The sequence below is a fragment of the Mobula birostris genome, chromosome 5 (genome assembly GCF_030028105.1).
Source record: "Mobula birostris isolate sMobBir1 chromosome 5, sMobBir1.hap1, whole genome shotgun sequence".
Lineage (NCBI taxonomy): Eukaryota > Metazoa > Chordata > Chondrichthyes > Myliobatiformes > Myliobatidae > Mobula > Mobula birostris.
In genome coordinates, this window is record NC_092374.1 from 176,709,475 (window position 1) to 176,729,589 (window position 20,115).

At 42.7% G+C, this 20,115-nt stretch overlaps 1 protein-coding gene across 4 annotated transcripts in view; it reads right to left on the reverse strand.

Moving 5' to 3' along the window:
• Positions 1 to 20,115, reverse strand: part of LOC140197375 (major histocompatibility complex class I-related gene protein-like) — a 181,769-nt gene that overhangs the window by 114,082 nt on the left and 47,572 nt on the right. For 3 of the 4 annotated variants that reach the window (XM_072257330.1, XM_072257328.1, XM_072257332.1), the window contains 2 exons: positions 10,369 to 10,635; positions 7,830 to 7,937 (listed from right to left, as the gene is read on the reverse strand). In XM_072257330.1, coding sequence (XP_072113431.1) covers positions 7,830 to 7,937; positions 10,369 to 10,635 — 375 coding nt within the window. The remainder of the gene's footprint in view (positions 1 to 7,829; positions 7,938 to 10,368; positions 10,636 to 20,115) is intronic. The other variant, XM_072257331.1, reaches the window with a different exon arrangement.

The following is a 20,115-nucleotide window of genomic DNA, read 5'->3' on the forward strand; positions in this document are numbered from 1 at the left end:
CCCCTTTCCTTTCCAGTCACATCTGATCTCCAAGCTGGTCTCAGCAAAGCCTATTAGATTTACTGAGCTATACATGTCACCACATACATCCCTGAGATTCTTTCCCTGTGGACATACCGAGCAAATCCATAGAGTAGTAAATGTAAACATCAGGCACTGTAAACTGTAAAAGGACCCTAATGGCAATTGTACACATGCCTCCAAACAGCAGCCGGGATGTGCATTACAAATTACAGCAGGAGATAGAAGAGGCGTGTCAGAGAGAATTTGTAAAATGTCTAAGGGATAGCTTTTCAGAACAGTGTGTTGTTAACCCCACTAGGGATCGGCTGTGCTGGATTGGGTGTTGTGCAATGATCTGGAGGTGATAAAAGAGCTTAATGTTAAGGACCCCTGAGGGAACAGTGATCACAATATGATTGAATTCACTTTGAAACTTGAGAAGGAGAAACAAAATTCCAATGTGACAGTATTTCAGTGGAATAAAGGAAATTACAATACCATGAGAGGGGAAATGGCAAAAGTTGACTGAAAAAGGGACACTAGCAGGAAGGACACCAGAGCAGCAATGGCTGGAGTTTCTACAAAAAAAAATGAGGGAAATGCAAGACAGATATATTCCAAAATAAGAAGAAATTTTTGAATGGAAGAAAGACACTACTTTGGCTGACAAGTGAAGTCAGAGTCAAAGTAAAAGCAAAAGAGGGGGCATACAAGGAAGCCAAAGCAAGTGGGAAGACAGAGGATTGGGAAGCTTTTAAGAACTTGCAGAAAGAATCTAAGAAAATCATTAGGAAGGAAAAGAAGAATTATGAAAGGATGCTGGCAACTAATATCAAAGAAGATACTAAATGGTTTGTTTAGGTATATAAAGGGTAAAAGAGAGTTGAGGACCAATAGAAAATGACGCTGGAGATATTGTAATGAGAGATGTAGAGATGGCAGAGGAACTGTATGCATGTTTTGCAACAGTGTGATGTCTGTGGTATACTGGACATAAACTCGTCTGACATCAGTGGTTGGCAATTTGTTGGAATCAATTGTTAGGGATGCGTTTACAAAGCACCGGAGGCACATGACAAAATAGGCCAAAACCAGCATAGTTTCCTGAAAGGAAAATCCCGCCTAACTAATCTATTTCAATTTTTTGAGGAAATTACAAGCATGGTAGACAAAGGAAATGTCATAGATGTGGTGTACTTGGATTTTCAAAAGGCCTTTGAAAAGGTGCCGCACATAAGGCTGCTTTGCAAGATAAGAACACATGGGTGGAGCATTGGCTGATCGGTAGAAGACAGAGAGAGGGAATAAAAGGATCCTATTCTGACTGGCTGCCAGCTACCAGTGGAGTTCTAAGGGTGTCGGTGTTGGGACCATTGTTTTTTATGATTTATGTCAATGATTTGGATGATGAGATTAATAGATTTGTGGCTAAATTTTCCAATGATACAGACAGGTGGAGGATCGGGTAGTGTTGATGAAACAGAGCCCACAGAGAGACTTAGATAGTTTAGGGGAATGGGCAGAAGTGGCAAATGAAATACAATGTTGGAAAGTGCATGGCCATGCACTTTGGTGGAAGAAATAAATGGCCTGACAATTATTTAGATGGGGAGAGAATTCAACATGCAGAGATGTGAAGGGACTTGGAAGCCCTTGTACAGGATACCCTAAAGGTTAACCTCCAGATTGAGTTGGTGGTGAAGAAGGCAAATGCAATGTTCACATTCATTTATAGAGATATAGAAGATAAGAGCAGGGATGTGATTTTGAGGCTCTATGAGGCACCCGTGAGACCACTTTTGGAGTATTGTGTGCAGATTTGGGCTCCGTATTTTAGAAAGGATATATTGACATTGGAGAAGTTTCAGAGAAGATTCACAAGAATGATTCCAGGAATGAAAGGGTTACTGTATGAGGAACACCTGGCAGCTCTTGGGCTGTATTCCCTGTAGTTCAGGAGAATGGGGGGGGGGGGGGGCGGGGTGGAATCTCAGAGAAACATTCCGAATATTAAAAGACCTAAACAGATTAGATATGTTATATATTGTTATTTCCTGTGGTAGGGGAGTCTAGGACAAGAGGGCCCAACTTCAGGACTGAAGGGCGTCCATTTAGAACAGAGATGCGGAGAAATTACATTCGTCAGAGGGTGGTAAACCTGTTGTCACGAGTCAGCTGTGTAGGCCAAGTCTTTGGGTACATTTAATTGAGAGATAGATACGTTCTTGATAAGTCAGGGGAGTGGGGATGACTGGAAGAATTGGATCAGCCCATGATTAAATGGTGGAGCAGACTCAATGGATGAAAGGACTACTTCTGCTCCTATATCTTATGGTCTAAACTATGCAAATGCAGATATGAATAAATAGCAATATTATAACAAGCATGAAATAACAATATAACATCCATCTATATAACAAAGTAACAGAGTCCTTAAATGAGTGTAGCTATCCACTTCTGTTCAAGAGCCTGGTGGCTGAGAGGTGGTAACTGTTCTTGAACCTGGGTGGTGCGAGTTCTGAAGCACCTGTACCTTCTACCTGATGGCAGCTGTGGGAAAAGAGCATGACCTGCATAGTGAGAATCTTTGCTGTTTTCCTATGGCAAGTTTCATGTGGATATGCTCAGTGGTCGGGAGGGATTAACCCATGATATACTGTGCCGAATCCATTACCTTTGTAGGATATTCTGCTCAAAGGCATTTGTGTTCCCATACAGGGCCATAATGCAGCCAGTCAGCACACTTTCCACCACACATCTATAGAAATTTACCAATGACATGCCAAACCTCCACAGACTCCTGAGGAAGTAGAAGTGCGTTTGTACTTTCTTAACAATAATAGTGATATGATAGGTCCAGGGGAAGATCATCTGAGATAGTAATAACCAGGAATTTAAAGTTACTGATCTCCCAATGATTACCGGTTCATGGACCTCTGGTTCCCCTCTCCTGGAGTCCACAACCAGTTCCTTGGTCTCATTGGCATTGAATGAGAGGTTGTTATTATTACACCACTCAGCCATTTTTTTTCCAATCTCTCTATTCTGTATGCTGATTCTCCACCCCCTTTGATACTATAGTAAGACCATAAGATATAGGAGCAGAATTAGGCCATTTGGCCCATCGATTCTACTCCACCAATTCATCATGGCCCATTCATTTTTTTTTCTCAGTCCTATCCTCCACTCTTCCCCCATATCCCTTCATACCCTGACCACTCAAGAATCTTCAGCCTTTGCCTTAAATATACGTAAAGCTTTGTTCTCACCAGCTGCCTGTGGCAACGAATTCCACACGTTCAGCACTCTCTGGCTAAAGAAATTCCTCCTCATCTCCATTCTAAAAGGACACCCCTCTATTTTGAGGCAGTGTCCTCTGGTCTTAGTCACTCCCACCATAGGAAACATTCTTTCCGCATCCATGCTATCATGGCCTTTCCACATTCAATAGTTTTCAATTAGATCATCCCTCACTATACTAAATTCCAGTGAATAGAGGCCCCAAGCCATTAATGCTCTTCATATGACAAGCTGTTTAATCCTCCAATCATTTTCATTTAATCCAGTTTCAGCACATCCTCTCCAAGATGAGTGACCCAAAACTGCACAGAGTGCTGCAAGTGAGGCCTCACCAGTATTGTATGACATCTCAAGATTACATCCTTGTTTTTATATTCCAAAATAAATGATAAAACTAAAGAGAACCTCTTGCACTCTGGAATACAAAAATACTTCAGAGTGATGTGATAAATTACAAAGAAATTCAGGCAGTTTTTACTTTAACAGGTGTGGTAAATTTCAACATTCGTGTATCTACCCTGACATATCACATATCAGACTATGCTCGATGTACATGCAATTAATAAACTTAAATCTGAAATCTGCTCTATAGATCCTTGTGCTAAGAAAGAATGATTTGCCTCAACACTGCAGATCTCGATCTGAAATTACTTTATCAAATTTACTTCCTGACAATGTAATCAGTCATAGATAATATGAAATTTCTGGTCATGGCACTACTATGGAGAATCTCAGATGGAAACAAGGAGACATAGGGGAGTGAGATGGGTTGTCTAGTTGAGTGGTTTTGCAACATCCTTTTGGTGAGCAACAGAAAGACCAAAGAACTGATTGCAGACTTAAGTCAAAGTCGGGTGGACATGCTCTAGCTCTTACAGCACCCTTTCACTGATGGAAATGGTGAGCAGCAGCTCCTCAGTGTCAACATCTCAGTGGATCTATTCTTCGCTGAATACATTGATACAGTCTTGAAGAAAGCATGCAACAGCTCCACCTTATTAGCAATCTGAAGAGCTTTGGCATGCCGCTAAAGCCTTGTGTAACTTTTCGCATGTCTCTGATGGATAGCACACAGGCTGATCCTCCTCGCTGACAATTCACACTGGCGCATTTCAGGGGTGTGTTGTAAAACCACTCAACTAGACAACCCATCTCACTGCTCTGCTCTCAGTATACACATGTCTGTGTGTCTAGGCATAGCTCAAATACCATCTATAAATTTGCTGACGATACAACCATTGTTGGTAGAATCTCAAATGGTGATGAGAGGGCATACAGGAGTGAGATATGCCAACTAGTGGAATGGTGCCACAGCAACAACCTGGCACTCAACAGCAGTAAGACGAAAGAGCTGATTGTGAACTTCATACCAATCCTCATAGAGGGATCAGAAGTGGAGAGAGAGAGAGCAGGTTCAATACATTGATACAGTCTTGAAGAAAGCATGCAACAGCTCCACCTTATTAGCAATCTGAAGAGCTTTGGCATGCCGCTAAAGCCTTGTGTAACTTTTCGCATGTCTCTGATGGATAGCACACAGGCTGATCCTCCTCGCTGACAATTCACACTGGCGCATCTCAGGGGTGTGTTGTAAAACCACTCAACTAGACAACCCATCTCACTGCTCTGCTCTCAGTATACACATGTCTGTGTGTCTAGGCATAGCTCAAATACCATCTATAAATTTGCTGACGATACAACCATTGTTGGTAGAATCTCAAATGGTGATGAGAGGGCATACAGGAGTGAGATATGCCAACTAGTGGAATGGTGCCACAGCAACAACCTGGCACTCAACAGCAGTAAGACGAAAGAGCTGATTGTGAACTTCATACCAATCCTCATAGAGGGATCAGAAGTGGAGAGAGAGAGAGCAGGTTCAAGTTCCTGGGTATCAAGATATCTGAGGATCTAAACTGGTCCTAACATACTGATGTAGTTATAAAGAAGGCAAGATAGCAGCTATACTTTATTAGGAGTTTGAAGAGATTTGGCATGTCAAAAAATACACTCAAAAACTTCTATAGTTGTACCATGGAGAACATTCTGACAGGCTGCATCTCTGTCTGGTATGGAGAGGCTACTGCACAGGACAAGAAGAAGCTGCAGAAGGTTGTAAATCTAGTCAGCTCCATCTTGGGCACTAGGCTACAAAGTGCCCAGGACATCTTTAGGGAGCGGTGACTCAGAAAGGCAGCGTCCATTATTAAGGACCCCCAGCTCCCAGGGCATGCCCTTTTCCTACTGTTACCATAGGTAGGAGATACAGAAGCCTGAAGGCACACACTCAGTGATTCAGGAGGCCAGGCAGCATCTATAGGAAGAGGTACAGTCGACATTTCAGGCCGAGACCCTTCATCAGGACTAACTGAAAGACCCGAAACGTCGACTGTACCTCTTCCTATTCATGCTGCCTGGCCTGCTGTGTTCACCAGCATTTTTTGTGTGTGTTGCTTGAAATTCCAGCATCTACAGATTTCCTCGTGTTAGCAAATCAGGAACAGCTTCTTCCCCTCTGCCATCCGATTCCTAAATGGACATTGAAGCTATGGACACTATCTCACTTTTTTAAATATACAGTATTTCTGTTTTTGCACATTCTTTTAAATCTATTCAATATACATAATTGATTTACTTGTTTATTAATATTTTTATTTTTTTATTATTATCTCTCTACTAGAATATGTATTGCATTGAACTGCTGTTGCTCAGTTAACAAATTTCACGGCACATGCTGGTGATAAGAAACCTGATTCTGATTCAGATCTATCATTAAGGGAACTCACCATCCAGACATGCCCTATTCATATTATTACCACCGAAAGAGGTGCAATAGCCTGAAGATTAACACTCAACATGTAAAGAAAAACTTCTACATCCCCACCAGATGTCTAAATGGTCTACGAACCTAAGAATGCTGCCTCATTGTTTGTCTCTTGCAGTATTTGCTTTTGCATTTTAAAGTAAGGTCTATGTCTCACACAGCACCATACCTGCAAAATGACAAATTTCACAATATGTGCAAGTGATAATAAACATTCAGATTCTGTAAGGCTTTCATGAATCCTCTCTTCCAAATCAATATCATTCACAAGTAAAAATAATTTTATTTGATTTCCACAGTGATTGCCAACATCCTCATCAGCACAGACCTCAGATTGATGTCAACTGAAATTCCTACTGGAAGCAGAACCCTGAATTTATTTATGTATTCATAAAATCAGTTGATATCTTGATGGTAACTGAAGTACTGTTAGACTGTAGAATCTAATCCCTCATAGCGGCATTACTCTCTTCATGTGCAAATGCTCATCAACTTCCTCAGTTTTGTTCATACTTTACTGTATTTAATCCTTCTTAAATGATGAGATTGGTCTCTCTATATTTGTAAGTGTCCAGTAAACAAAACCACAAACTTTGAAATGTATTCCTACACTTCTATGCAAATCTCTAGCACTAATTCTGGTATGTATAACCAGTGGCTATTTTAAACTAATCATCCTGTTGTGAAACCGTTTGGTTAAAGCATGCGAGAGACAGGGTGCTGGAGCACCTTGTCAGTCCAGATGCACAGTACAAGTCCCAATTCCCTGTTCTAAAGGAGTCATATAGACCTTCAGCAGAGAAACAAAGGTCCTCTATCCATCTAGTCCATCTGCCATGTGGATACCCCTTGTGGTCTTGGGTACCTCTGTGATGGAAATGGGCTCTTAATATTTGCTTTGTGTTTGAGCCTTATAAGTTTGTACATTTGATACAACTGAAATCCCCTGTGCTACAAGTAAAATGAAGTTCAGTCTCTCCTCATAACTGAGACAGTCCATGTCCAACAACTTCCTTTGGAATCTCCTCAGCACAATCTAGAATACCAGCAACCAATAGGGTAAGCCTTTACTGTACATTCTCTAACAAGCACACCTTTGCAGTGTAGATAGGTCAGTAGTAAACCTCAATATTCCTTCTTTACACTCTCAGCACTGATGCTGTCTTGACCTTAAATGTGAACTAAATTATATGAAATGTGAACCACTACTTTGCCTCCACAGATGATGCCTAACTCAGCATTATACCAGCAGTTTGTTTCTTGTGCCTTTCTTTACAGAATTATGCAGTTTTCAAATTCATTTTTGGGATATCATGCAGGTGAATTCATTATGTTTCTAGAAGTGTGCAGAACAGTATAGGCCCTAGAACACAATATAAATATATAAAAATCTACTCCATATCAATATAACCTATTCTTCCCACACAACCTCTAGACTTCCATTTTATATCATTTCCATATCCAAGGATCCTTCAAATATATTAATGTAATGAACTGCATTATTTTCAGATACTCCACATCTACATAAATAGTTTTCAAATATCTGATTGTGGGAAAAATATACCAACAGTACAAAGGCTGCATGATAGCAGTGTGCAGTTTGGGCATTTCAGTAACAGATTCTCATCATCTACTCCATTATTCTACTTGGGATTGATCATTTTCTTCAAAGTCAATGTTTTCATTAGCAATTTCATCTTACCGCTTCTCTTCTTTGTCCAGCAATAAATTCCTGCAAGGATAGCACTCAGCAATAAAAGAACACATACACCGATCAACCCAATGTGCCTGTCCTTCTTCCCACTGTCTTCTGAAAAATAATAGTTTTGCAATTATACTAATATAATGATAAGCTTTGCAGATATGGCATTGTTCCAAATAAGTAGGTTATATGTTGTTTTAGAAGCCTGGCATTCCCTTGAACTATGTATACAGTGCATTATTTTATAAAGAGTAACTTCTCTTCTCCATAGACTTTGCAGAACAGGTCTTTGCAAACAACACATTGCAGAACAAAGCATGAAGCTGACAGCAAAGGGTTAAGTGTTAATAATCAGAGAGGATCAATTAAATGCTTGATATAAAAGTATGATTTGAAGAACAATGATCAAAAACTCAATTTTGTGATTAGTTTGAAAGGAACCTGGGTCTGAAACAATGTGTTAAAGTAATGCAGTGGATAGGGTGTATATTGGCAAGTTGTAGTGTAATCAAATCAACTTCATAGTAGAATGCAAAAATTAAGATGTAAAATTAGAATGAATTTTCATAATGTTGTGCTAGCATGGACTTTGTGTTCTTGTTTGTTTTACTGCATTTCTCCTTAAAAATGAGTATAAATTATGATCAATGCATGTTTGATAGGAGGTTCTTAATGAATTTTTTGTTTCTGCTTTCACCAGTGAGAGGCAACTTGATGATTGTGAAGGTAGTGCAAGGACATGATGATATGTCTGACCATACTCATATTAAGTGAAATCACTGGAACTTCTGAAGAACTTTGGGATAGATAAGTCCCTAGGACTGGATGGTGGTATACCCCAGGCTACTATGGGAAATGAAGGAGGAGATTGATACACTTTTTCTGATGTTTTTGCGTGCTCACTGGAAGCAGTAATAGGACGAGATGAGGGAAGCTTGGCAAATATTCTTTTGTTCAAGAAAGGGAGTACAGATAACCCTGGAAGTTATAGACTAGTGAGTTTGACATCTGATGTGGACAGGCCTTTGGAAAATGTTCTGAGATATAGGATGAGTATTTGGAGACACATGGGTTTATGAGGAGCAGGTCATACCTCACAAAGCTGATTGAACTTTTTGGAGTTGTGACAAAGCACATTGAGAAGGCAGAGCAGTAGATAGGATGCTTATGGATTTTAGTAAAGCAGTTGATAAGGTTCCAAATTGTAGGCTTGTTCAGAAAGTCTGGAAGCATGGGATACAGGGAAGCAGGTCTGTTTGGATACAAAATTGGCTTGCCAATAGAAGACAATAAGTCACTGTAGATGAAGCATATTCTGTCCTGAGGCTGGTGACCAATAATTTCCTGCAGGAATCTGTTTTAGGATATCTGCTCTTTGTGGTCTTTATAAAGGAGTCGTTGATTACATGGAATATGCTGTCATGGAGTGGTACTAGAGGTAGATACATTAAGGATAATTAAAAGTATCCTAGATAGGCACATGTGATAGGAAAACATGGGGCTATGTTACAGGGAAGGGCAAGGTTGATCATGGAGTAGGTTAAAACTGGCGCTCAACATCATGAGCTGTAGTGCATGAACTCTACTGTAACATGCTATATTCTATGCCTTCATCGTACATGGTTGTACTGGTCATATATTTGCTTCTTGTTGCTAGAGTATCCTAGGCAAATGACTGCAGTGTATTTTACAGACAGTGCACACTACATACGTGGAAGCAAAAAGTTTGTGGCTTCACACACACAGTAGAAATCAGGCCTCATGATTTTGTGCTGCTTGAACCATGAAGATAGTGGAGAGGCTTTAGCATATCATGTGTAAGTCATTGGCTACTGACTGGGTAAGATAACCACAGCTTTAAACACTTAGTCCAGTTAAGGTTTTGCACCATGGTTAATGCAAGAGGCCAATTGTGGGGCAGTATTTAATGGCAATGGCATTTTATATCAAAAGGTAGCCAGATTACCACTTGATGGGCATGATCGTACCCAGCATTTGTGATAAAAATATTATTATGCACTTAACAATCCAATTGAACATTTTATCCAGGGCTTATAAATAGATAAATCAATTACACTTTGGTGGCTAATTCAGTTGATTAAAGATAGTTTATTTTCTAACATTTAATTAAAACCTCAATAATTACAAAATATGACAGGGCTTCTCTCTCCATTCTCACAGCTTTCTTGGTTCAATACATTTGATAATACTTCTTTCAATTTCACATGAGTAACAACTGGAACAAGTTGCATTTGTGGTACCAATGTCTGATGTATAACTAAATGCTGTGTAAAGCAAAGGACAGAAATTTACACTGTGATGAACATTGGAAGATGGGAATTATAAATTGTTAGTTTTTGCTTTCATTCATCAGCAACATGGAAGACTACACAATATATTAGTATAAACAAGATTCAAAGGAATTAGAATACAGGATGCAGTCTGGAGGATTAAAAAGGAAATAGGAAATGATAAAGATAAACTCTGTTATTAATAGTTCTAAAACTTATTCTATCTGCTCAGATATGAATGTCCTTACCCCAGATGACTGTCTTCCCATTCGGCATGCTACTATGATTGACATGGCAGTAATACTTTTTGCCATCAAATGGATCAATATCAAGGACAGACCGCAGTTGATATGTTCCATCTTCATTTGGTAATACTCCAGTAGATTTTGTCTCAGAGACATGTTTCTCATTCTGGAACCAACTCACTTTGATGGCCGTTGGATAAAACCCAAATACGCTGCATTGGAGAAACCAGTAATTGCGCTTCTGTGCATCAAGACCGACCTCAGGAACAACTACATGATAGAACATAGAACACAAAAAAATAGTATATAGTATATGTGCCCTTTTTTCCATAATGTTGTGTTAATATTTTAATCTATCCAAGATCAATCTAATGGTTCCCACCAATATTGCCTTCCATCTGTCTTTCTATGCCAATGAGAATCTTAAATGTCCCAAATGTATCTGTATCTACTGCAACATCTGGCAACACATTCCATGCACCCACTGCTCCCTGTGTAAAAAAAAACTACTGACCTCCCCACTATACTTTCCTCCAAACATCTTAAAATTATGAGCACCCATATTAACTATTACACCCCCTCCCGAGGAAAAAGGGGCTGCTTTCCCACCCTGTCATCTTATCAAGACAGCTTTCATTCTCCCTTGCTCAAAAGTGAAAAGTTCATGCAACATTTTTCATAAGACATGATCTGTAATCCAGGCAGCATCCTAGTATATATCCTCTGTTTGAAATCAATTTCTCAACTAATTAAGGCCAGCACACTACATGCCTTCTTATACACCCCATCAAATTCCATGGTGAATTTGGGTGATCTATGGTTGAAAACTCAAAGATTCCTCTGTTGCTTTAGCAAGTGAAAAATCCTGCCATTAACCCTGTAGTCTGCATTCGTCTGTCCTTTCAAAGTATATCGCCTCACACTTTTCCAGCTTGAATTCCATCTGCCACCTCTCAGCACAGTCTGCATCCTATCAATGTACAGCTGCAAAATGTTAGTTATAGAACATAGAACATAGAATAGCACAGCACAGCACAGGCCCTTCGGCCCACAATGTTGTGCTGACCCTCAAACACTGCCTCCCATATAAGCCCCCACCTTAAATTCCTCCATATACCTGTCTAGTAGTCTCTTAAACTTCACTAGTGTATCTGCCTCCACCACTGACTCAGGCAGTGCATTCCATCCACCAACCACTCTGAGTAAAAAAATCTTCCTCTACTATCCCCCTTGAACTTCCCACCCCTTACTTTAAAGCCATGTCCTCTTATATTGAGCAGTGGTGCCGTGGGGAAGAGGCGCTGGCTATCCACTCTATCTATTCCCCTTATTATCTTGTACACCTCTATCATCTCTCCTCTCATCCTCCTTCTCTCCAAAGAGTAAAGCCCTAGCTCCCTTAATCTCTGATCATAATGCATACTCTCTAAACCAGACAGCATCCTGGTGAATCTCCTCTGTACCCTTTCCAATGCTTCCACATCCTTCCTATATTAAGGCGACCAGAACTGAACACAGTACACCAAGTGTGGCCTAACCAGTGTTTTATAGAGCTGCATCATTACATCACGACTCTTGAACGCTATGCCTCGACTTATGAAAGCTAACACCCCATAAGCTTTCTTAACTACCCTATCCACCTGTGAGGCAACTTTCAGGCAACTTTCAGATCCCTCTGCTCCTCCACCCTTCCAAGTATCCTGCCATTTACTTTGTACTCTGCCTTGGAGTTTGTCCTTCCAAAGTGTACCACCTCACACTCCTCTGGGTTGAACTCCATCTGCTACTTCTCAGCCCACTTCTGCATCCTATCAATGTCTCTCTGCAATCTTCAACAATCCTCTACACTGTCTACAACACCACCAACCTTTGTGTCATCTGCAAACTTGCCAACCCACCCCTCTACCCTCACATCCAGGTCGTTAATAAAAATCATGAAAAGTAGAGGTCCCAGATCAGATCCTTATGGGAGACCAGTAGTCACAATCCTCCACCACGACCCTCTGCCTTCTACAGGCAAGCCAATTCAGAATCCACCTGGCCAAACTTCCCTGGATCCCATGCCTTCTGACTTTCTGAATAAGCCTACCGTGTGGAACCTTGTCATATGCCTTACTAAAATCCATATAGATCACATCCACTGCACTACCTTCATCTATATGCCTGGTCACCTCCTCAAAGAACTCTATCAGGCTTGTTAGACACAATCTGCCCTTCACAAAACCATGCTGACTGTCCCTGACCCTACTCACCAAGGCCTTCTCATGCCCCCTTCTTGCTCTTCTCAGCCCCTTCTTAAGCTCCTTTCTTGCTTCCCTATATTCCTCAATAGACCCATCTGATCCTTGCTTCCTAAACCTCATATATGCTGCCTTCTTCCACCTCACTTGTCACCCATGGTTCCTTCACCCTACCATTCTTTATCTTCCTCACCGGGACAAATTTATCCCTAACATCCTGCAAGAGATCTCTAAATGTTGACCACGTGTCCATAGTACATTTCCCTGTAAAAACATCATCTCAATTCACATCCACAAGTTCTAGCCTTATAACCTCAGAATTTGCCCTTCCCCAATTAAATATTTTCCTGTCCTCTCTGACTCTATCCTTTTCCATGATAATGCTAAAGGCCAGGGAGCGGTGATCACTGTCCCCCAGATGCTCACCCACTGAGAGATCTGTGACCTGACCCGGTTCATTACCTAGTACTAGATCTAGTATGATTTGTACTGCAACCATAAAGAATCGATTCCACTAATCTCATTTTCCCTCTTTCATTTCCATCATCCAATCAGTCCTTAATTCTTCTCCCATATTCACCTACATTAAGAACAACATACAACAACCAGCATGGTAGCATAGTGGTTAGCAGTGCAGGCAGCCTGGGTTCAATTCCCACCGCTGACTATAAGGAGTTTGTACATTCTCCTTGTAACTGCATGGGTTTGCTCCAGGTGCTGCGGTTTCCTCCCACAGTCCAAAGATCTACTGGTTAAGTATAGGTCATTGTAAATAGTCCCATGATTAGCCTAGGATTAAATGGGGGTGGGGGATTGCTGGGTGGTGTGGCTTGAAGGTCTGGAAGGACCTGTTCTGCACTATATCTCAATAAATAAAACATAAATTAACAAGTAAATAACGTCTGTAACAGGGTTTCCTCTTTTACTCCGGGATTGAGTCTACTGGTATGTTGTGTGGGTGCTCTGTTTAAATCTGTAATGTGTGTCTCGGTGGGTTATTTGCTGGTTATTGCTGTATGCGTATGGGTGCCGTCTATGTTCGAGTTCAGGCTAGCATTGACGAGTTGGAAGTGGAACGGGGGGCTGTCCATGCTGTTGGGAGAGAGAGGAAAGAGTGGTCTGATTTGGAGGTAGTGTGTGCGAATAAATGTTCTAGCTCTGGCAGGCTCCGCCTGGTGTTTCGGATAGTGTCCACTCCAGAAGGGGCGGAGGCGTGCGAGACGTGGGCGGAGCGGATCTCTCAGTTGTGAGATGAATGGCAGTGCTCGGTTGAGGGAGAGCGACAGGGATTGGTTGCAAGTTTAAGTAGGCGGGCTGGTGACGTATTTACGGTGTTAGAGCTGTCAGGTTCACTTACACTTACTTACACCGTAGTAACAACTATCAGTTATTTGAAAAAGGGGGGAAAGTTTTCAGTGTGTCTTCTCTGGCTAGGAGGGCGGCTAAATTGTTTGCAGTGCCGGGGGATCATTTCAGGGGATCAGCCCCTCCTTCAGTTGTTCAGCTGATCAGAGAGGTGTCGGGAAACCTAGTGGAGGTCCAGTGGGGGAACGGCTTGGGGTCTCTGGGGAAGCACGCTCCCAGCAATGTACCAATGAACTTCCGAAAGGAGAAGACCCTATTCTTGGAGGCTTAGAGGGAGCACACCCCAGGGTGTCGTTATGGATAGAGGGAAGCGATGCTAAAGCCATCCTCGACCCCAAGGCGCAGGTCAAGTTGTTGTACAGTTCGTTTTACAACCGGTGTCTGAAGCATTTACCCTTGACAACCGCAAGGGCACCGGAGATTTTGGGTACCAGTGCCAGTAGTTATCCAGAAGACGATGATTGGTTAATGATCCTGGAGTTCATGGGGACATTGTCTGGGCACCAAGCGTACGAGTTGCCTCTGAGGACGTGTGTAGCAGCCTTGAGCCGGTACCGAATTTAAGTGAAAGCAGCGGTTGTACGGCCTGGGGAAAGTAGCTGAGGGTGAGACCCTCTTAGTAGATGGCCCAAACTACCACGAAGGAGGGGAGTTGACCGCTAAAGACACCTCAGTGAGAGAGAGGTTGCGGCAGCTGGACCCTGGCGCCGTGGAAGGTGGAGGCAGCCTGTGTGCAGATTATGCGACGTGGTTTAATGTGCTGGATCTGAAGAGTGGATGTTGCCAGATCCCCAGGAGTGCGGCTGTTGAGCCGAAGACGGCCGTTATTAGTTCCCTAGGATTCTTCCAATCCGAAAAGATGCCCAGGGGCACATCCAGAGCCCCTGCATCCTTCCCGCGGGGCATGAGGACGACCATGGGGGAAGAGAAGGTGTGTGGAGTTTTGACGTCTGTGGATGACCTCCTAGAGCTTGGATTCGCGTGGGGGGACTATACGGCGAGGCGAGGGACTGAGCCCGGGCGACAGAAGCGAAGTGTCAAATGTGGAGGAGTTTTTGGCCGGAGGAGTTTGGTGTGTGACGAGAATACACATAGATTAAGATGTTAGCTGTCCTGTGCTGGCACCAGTGGGATCAGCAATTGGTCTGCCACCTATCTTCAGGAGAAAGATAGATAAGGAAACAATGGAGCAGCATTTGGAGATGTTAATGAAGGGACGGGAGAGTTTAACGGTAGGAGAGCTGTCAAGATCGGCTCCCCCTTTGAACCCTGAACTGTTTGAAGTGATGGACAGGCGATACCCCGCAGGGGGATAAAAAGGGGCAGGTTCGCTAAGGCAAGACACACACGACACCACGAGGTAACAAGACCCTGGAAGCGGTGCGCCTCCCATAAGTCGGTGGGAAGTTTTGGAGGGCCGGTCGCGGGACCAAGCCATAGACGCACAGGGTGGAAAGGCACGATCGGCGGGAACCTGGTGTGTGTGTCCGCCCTTGCCTGGGTGCCAGGTTCACCGCAGAGAAACGATCGTATCTGGAAACGGAGGGGTCACGGTCGGTGACCTCAGAAGACATCACAAAGGGCTCGCCCGAAAGCTGACTGCGAAGAATATCGAAGGTCTGTGTGGAAGCCGTTTGAATATTCATTCGTTTTGCTCTCTCTCTCCTTCCCCCCACTGTCCATCTCCCACGGCAGTGATTACTACGAACTGAACTGAATTCAATTGAACTGAACTTTGCATCACTTTGAAACTGGTCATTTACCCCTAGACGACGATAGAGCTTGATTGATCCTGTTATCCTAATTCTGTGTACATGTGTGTTTATCATTGCTGAACTGTTGCATTTATTATCCTTTTGATTAGAGTACTGTGTTGTTTGTTTCTTTAATAAAACTTTCTTAGTTCTAGTAATCCAGACTCCAACTGAGTGATCCATTTCTGCTGGTTTGGCAACCCAGTTATGGGGTACGTAACAGGTGCAATGTGAGAAAAATGACCCGACCTACCAGTTGAACTTCCTGGTGTTGGAACAGACGGTGGGGAACCTGGGGATGGAAATCCCATTAATGAGACACAGGGGAGAGAGGAGAGTTGCACTGCTGAACTGAGTGCTCAGAAATGCTGGCCGGAGACTGAGTGCCATGTTTGTGGGACGACCATTGCAGACTTGCAATTCACACTCATCAACGTGGAGAAGGAGCAACAGAATTCCAAGCCGACACTGCGGTCATGTACTGATGAATTAATCCAGCGAGAAGAAACAATGACCCACCTTCGAAGGGATCAGCAGAAACTCAAGACGTCGATCCAGAAAAGAATGGAAAAACTGAAAGTTCACCTGGAAGACATCATCAGGAAGAAAAAACTGGAGGCTTAACTTCCTTTAACTGCTGCTTTTCAGGTCAGGGTGGAAGAAGCTGGTGGGGTAGCTGTGTCCCAGATTGAGATGGCCAAGAGCCCTGAGTCAGAATTGCTGAGGCTGTGGCGAGAGTTGAAGGAGTCCCCGAAGAAGCAGATGTCTCGACTGCAGGAGGCTGAAGGGTAGCCCCGGCTAAATGTTTCAGTTTGGAGAAACTCAAACAGCCGCTACCGATCGAGGGAATGAGGAAGGATACGGATTCGAAGGATGATGTGCTGCACATGTGGTACATGCTGCCTTTCGTTAACTTCCCCGTGATTGAGGAAGAGACCTTTGTTCCTTCTCCCACTGAATCAGGTGCAGTGGGGAGGGCTAGCTGTGGGCAGTCTGGGTTACGGCAGGTTCAGGAAGGAAAAGAAGCGGGGCCCCAGATGCGGGACAGGGGGCTCCGAGCTGTAATGGTGGCCTGAGTGAAAGAGGAGTTGGCAAGCAGGCCCGAGTTATCCCCTAGTAGAGTCTGAGACTTTTGGGTTTAGGTGAGGGGGTACGGAGGTCTCAGAGGGTTAAGAAGCTCCCAGATAGGTTGACCTATGTAGTGCCCGTGGGATGGGCGTAAGGTCCACTGCTTGGGGAGCACCGTCACTGTGTGTACCTGTGTATGTGTGTGTTGTGTGTCTGCAAGACTGGTTGGCAAGTTATTTAGAAGTCATGAGGATATGACTTTATTTGCTGGGGGAGGGAGGGTGTAAGGGGGTTTCGTCTTTTACTGCGTAGGCTAATTAAAATGGCTTCTTTGTTATGTTGTCCTCGGGAATGCTTCTTTGTTATGTTAAATGCTGAGAAAGTCTCTAGCTAGACAGTGTGCTATTAACCAATTGGGATAGTTGTCATGATTTTGGTGTATCTGGAAGATGTGGATGCGCGGGGTTTGGGGGCAGAAGGCGGGAGAGAGGGACAGAGGATGAACCAGGTGCTGTGATGTCCGCTAACAGGGTAGGACCCCAAGGAGGGCATTCGGCGAGGAGAGGAGACGGAGGTGGACTCGTGTAGAGTGTCTGGTCAACCACCGTTGTTGGTCCCAGGGGGCCGGGCGAGGTGGTCTGAGGGGTCGAAGGAAGAAGAAGGGTCTTGAGCTCCAACTTTTTGTGCACGAAGGATTGAACTTTGATAAGTGTGGTGCCTTTTATTTTCCTTTTATATTTTATTCTCTCTTAATTATATAGTTCCAGTAATATGTATAAACTGTAAATCATTTAATCGTATCTGGTGTATTGGGTGTTATTTGGGTGGGGTGGGGTACATCACACAGCATCCACACAAACTAATTACCCAGTTTGCCGGGGTTGAGGGCTGTTTCCCTAGACGACAGCGAGCCGAGCGACTCTGAGGGTGGCCATGGGGGCTACATGTCTCAATCAACTCATCTTTGTCATATACTGGAAGTGATAGCACATCATCGAAACAGACATGATTTCAGGCAGAACATAAAATCTTCAGTCAGCACATAAAATGCTTTCACTAGGGCATGTAATTGACTATAGTAAATAAATGACGTTATTAAATGAAGGGCATGGTTGGAAAGCAAACTTCACTTGAGAGCATTTTCATTAGGTTGGGGGGTGGGATGGAACAACTTTCCAAGCAAAGGGACAGATTATTTACAAACAAAATGTATAAGTATTTCCATTCACAGAGGGTGATCAATCTCAGGCACTCTCTATACTGGACATTTGAGGAAGCTAGGCCTCTTCATACATGAAAAACAAATGTGATTGTATTGCTGAAAGATGGAGGAATTGAGATTCTTAGGAAACTGGCAAAGAAGCCTAGTTAAGGGTTTGGGCAGATCAGCCACTAATTGGCAGGCCAAGTTTGATGACCAAATGGCTGACACCTGCTCCTATACTTCTGTATCCTTAAATCCAGGCCTCTGGAACTGAGAGGTAGATGTGATTAACTGTTGTTTTACTGGGCTGAATGCTTCATGTAAAAAAAAAAATTAAAGAAAGTGAAAAATAAACAATTCCACCATGTCATATTTAGAAAAAAGGATAGTGACTGATACACACTGGGGTGACACTGTAGCACGGCAGGTAGAGCAAGTCTCTCAGTTCCCATAATCAGGCTTCAATCTTCTACAAGAAATCTGAAAATACTTAAGAATTTACTGAATCATGCAGAATTGACAAAATCAGAAACAGTTTTAACTTTTCAGACTGCAAAGCTTTTACCAAAACAGAGAAGAAGAAATTAGTATTTTTTCAGTTGCAGGAGAGGAAGAGGAGAGATGACAGGATAGAGTGAAGCCAGCTTCCTCTTGGGAAAAAAGGTGTTGAAGTCTCCCATTAATCTATTCTAATCTCTTTAACTTCCTGCATTAATCCGTTGATTGCACAAAGTTGTAGAGGAGGTCACCCATTCAGAGGGTTTGGGAGAGAGAGAGTAAGAGAGATAAAGGAACCAGGATTGTAAAGACCGTAAGATATAGGAGCAGAGGTAGGTCATTTGGCCCATCAGGTCTGCTCTGCCATTCAATCATGGGCTGATCTAATTCTTCCAGTCATCCCCACTCCCCTGCCTTCACCCCATACCCTTTGATGCTCTGACTAATCAAGAACCTATCTATTTTTGCCTTAAATAGACCCACTGACTTGGCCTCCACAGCCGCTTGTGACAACAAATTTCACAGATTTACCACCCTCTGACTAAAGTAATTTCTCTGCATCTCAGTTCTAAAAGAACATCCTTCAATCCTGAAGTCGTGCCCTCTTGTCCTAGAATCTCCTATCATAGGAAATAACTTTGCCATACCTAATCTGTTCAGGCCTTTTAACATTCGGAATGTTTCTATGAGATCCCCCATCATTCTCCTGAACTCCAGGGAATACAGGCCAAGAGTTGCCAGATGTTCCTTATACAGTAACCCTTTTACTCCTGGAATCATTCTTGTGAATCTTCTGTCAACCCTCTCCAATGTCAGTATATCTTCCAGGTACTCTGTAATCTCATCCCTAACAATCGATTCCAATACTTCCCAACCACTAATGTCAGGCTAACAGGTCTATAGTTTCCTTTTTGCTGCCTCCCACCCTTCCTAAATAGCAGAGTAACATTTGCAATTTTCTAGTCATCTTGTACAATGCCAGAATCTATCAATTCTTGAAAAATCATCGTCAATGCTTCCACAATCTCTCCAGCTAATTCCTTCAGAACCCGAGGGAGCATTCTATCAGATCCAGGAGATTTATCCACCCTCCCATTAAGTTTCCTGAGCACCTTCTTAGTCGTAATTTTCACTGCACAAACTTCACTTCCCTGACACTCTTGAATGTCCAGTATACTTCAGACATCTTTCACTGTGAAGATTGATGCAAAATACACATTCAGTTCCTCTACCATTTCTGCACCTCTCATTAAGATATCTCCAATGTCATTTTTATTGATCTTATATCTTCCCTCAACTCTCTTTTATCCTTTATATACTTAAAAAAAACTTTTAGTACATTCTTTTACTATCAGTCATCAGCTTTCCCTCATAATTCATCTTTTCCTTCCAAATGTCCGACTTAGTTTCCTTTTGCAAGTTTTTAAAAACTCCCCAATCCTTTATCTTCCCACTAGCTCTGGCTTCCTTGTATGCCCTCTCTTTTGCTTTTACTTTGGCTCTGACTTCACTTGCAAGTCACGGTAATATCCTTCTTTGAAAATTTCTTCTTTTATTTGCACTATATCTGTCTTGCACTTCCATCGTTTTTCACAGAAACTCCAGTCATTGCTGCCCTGCT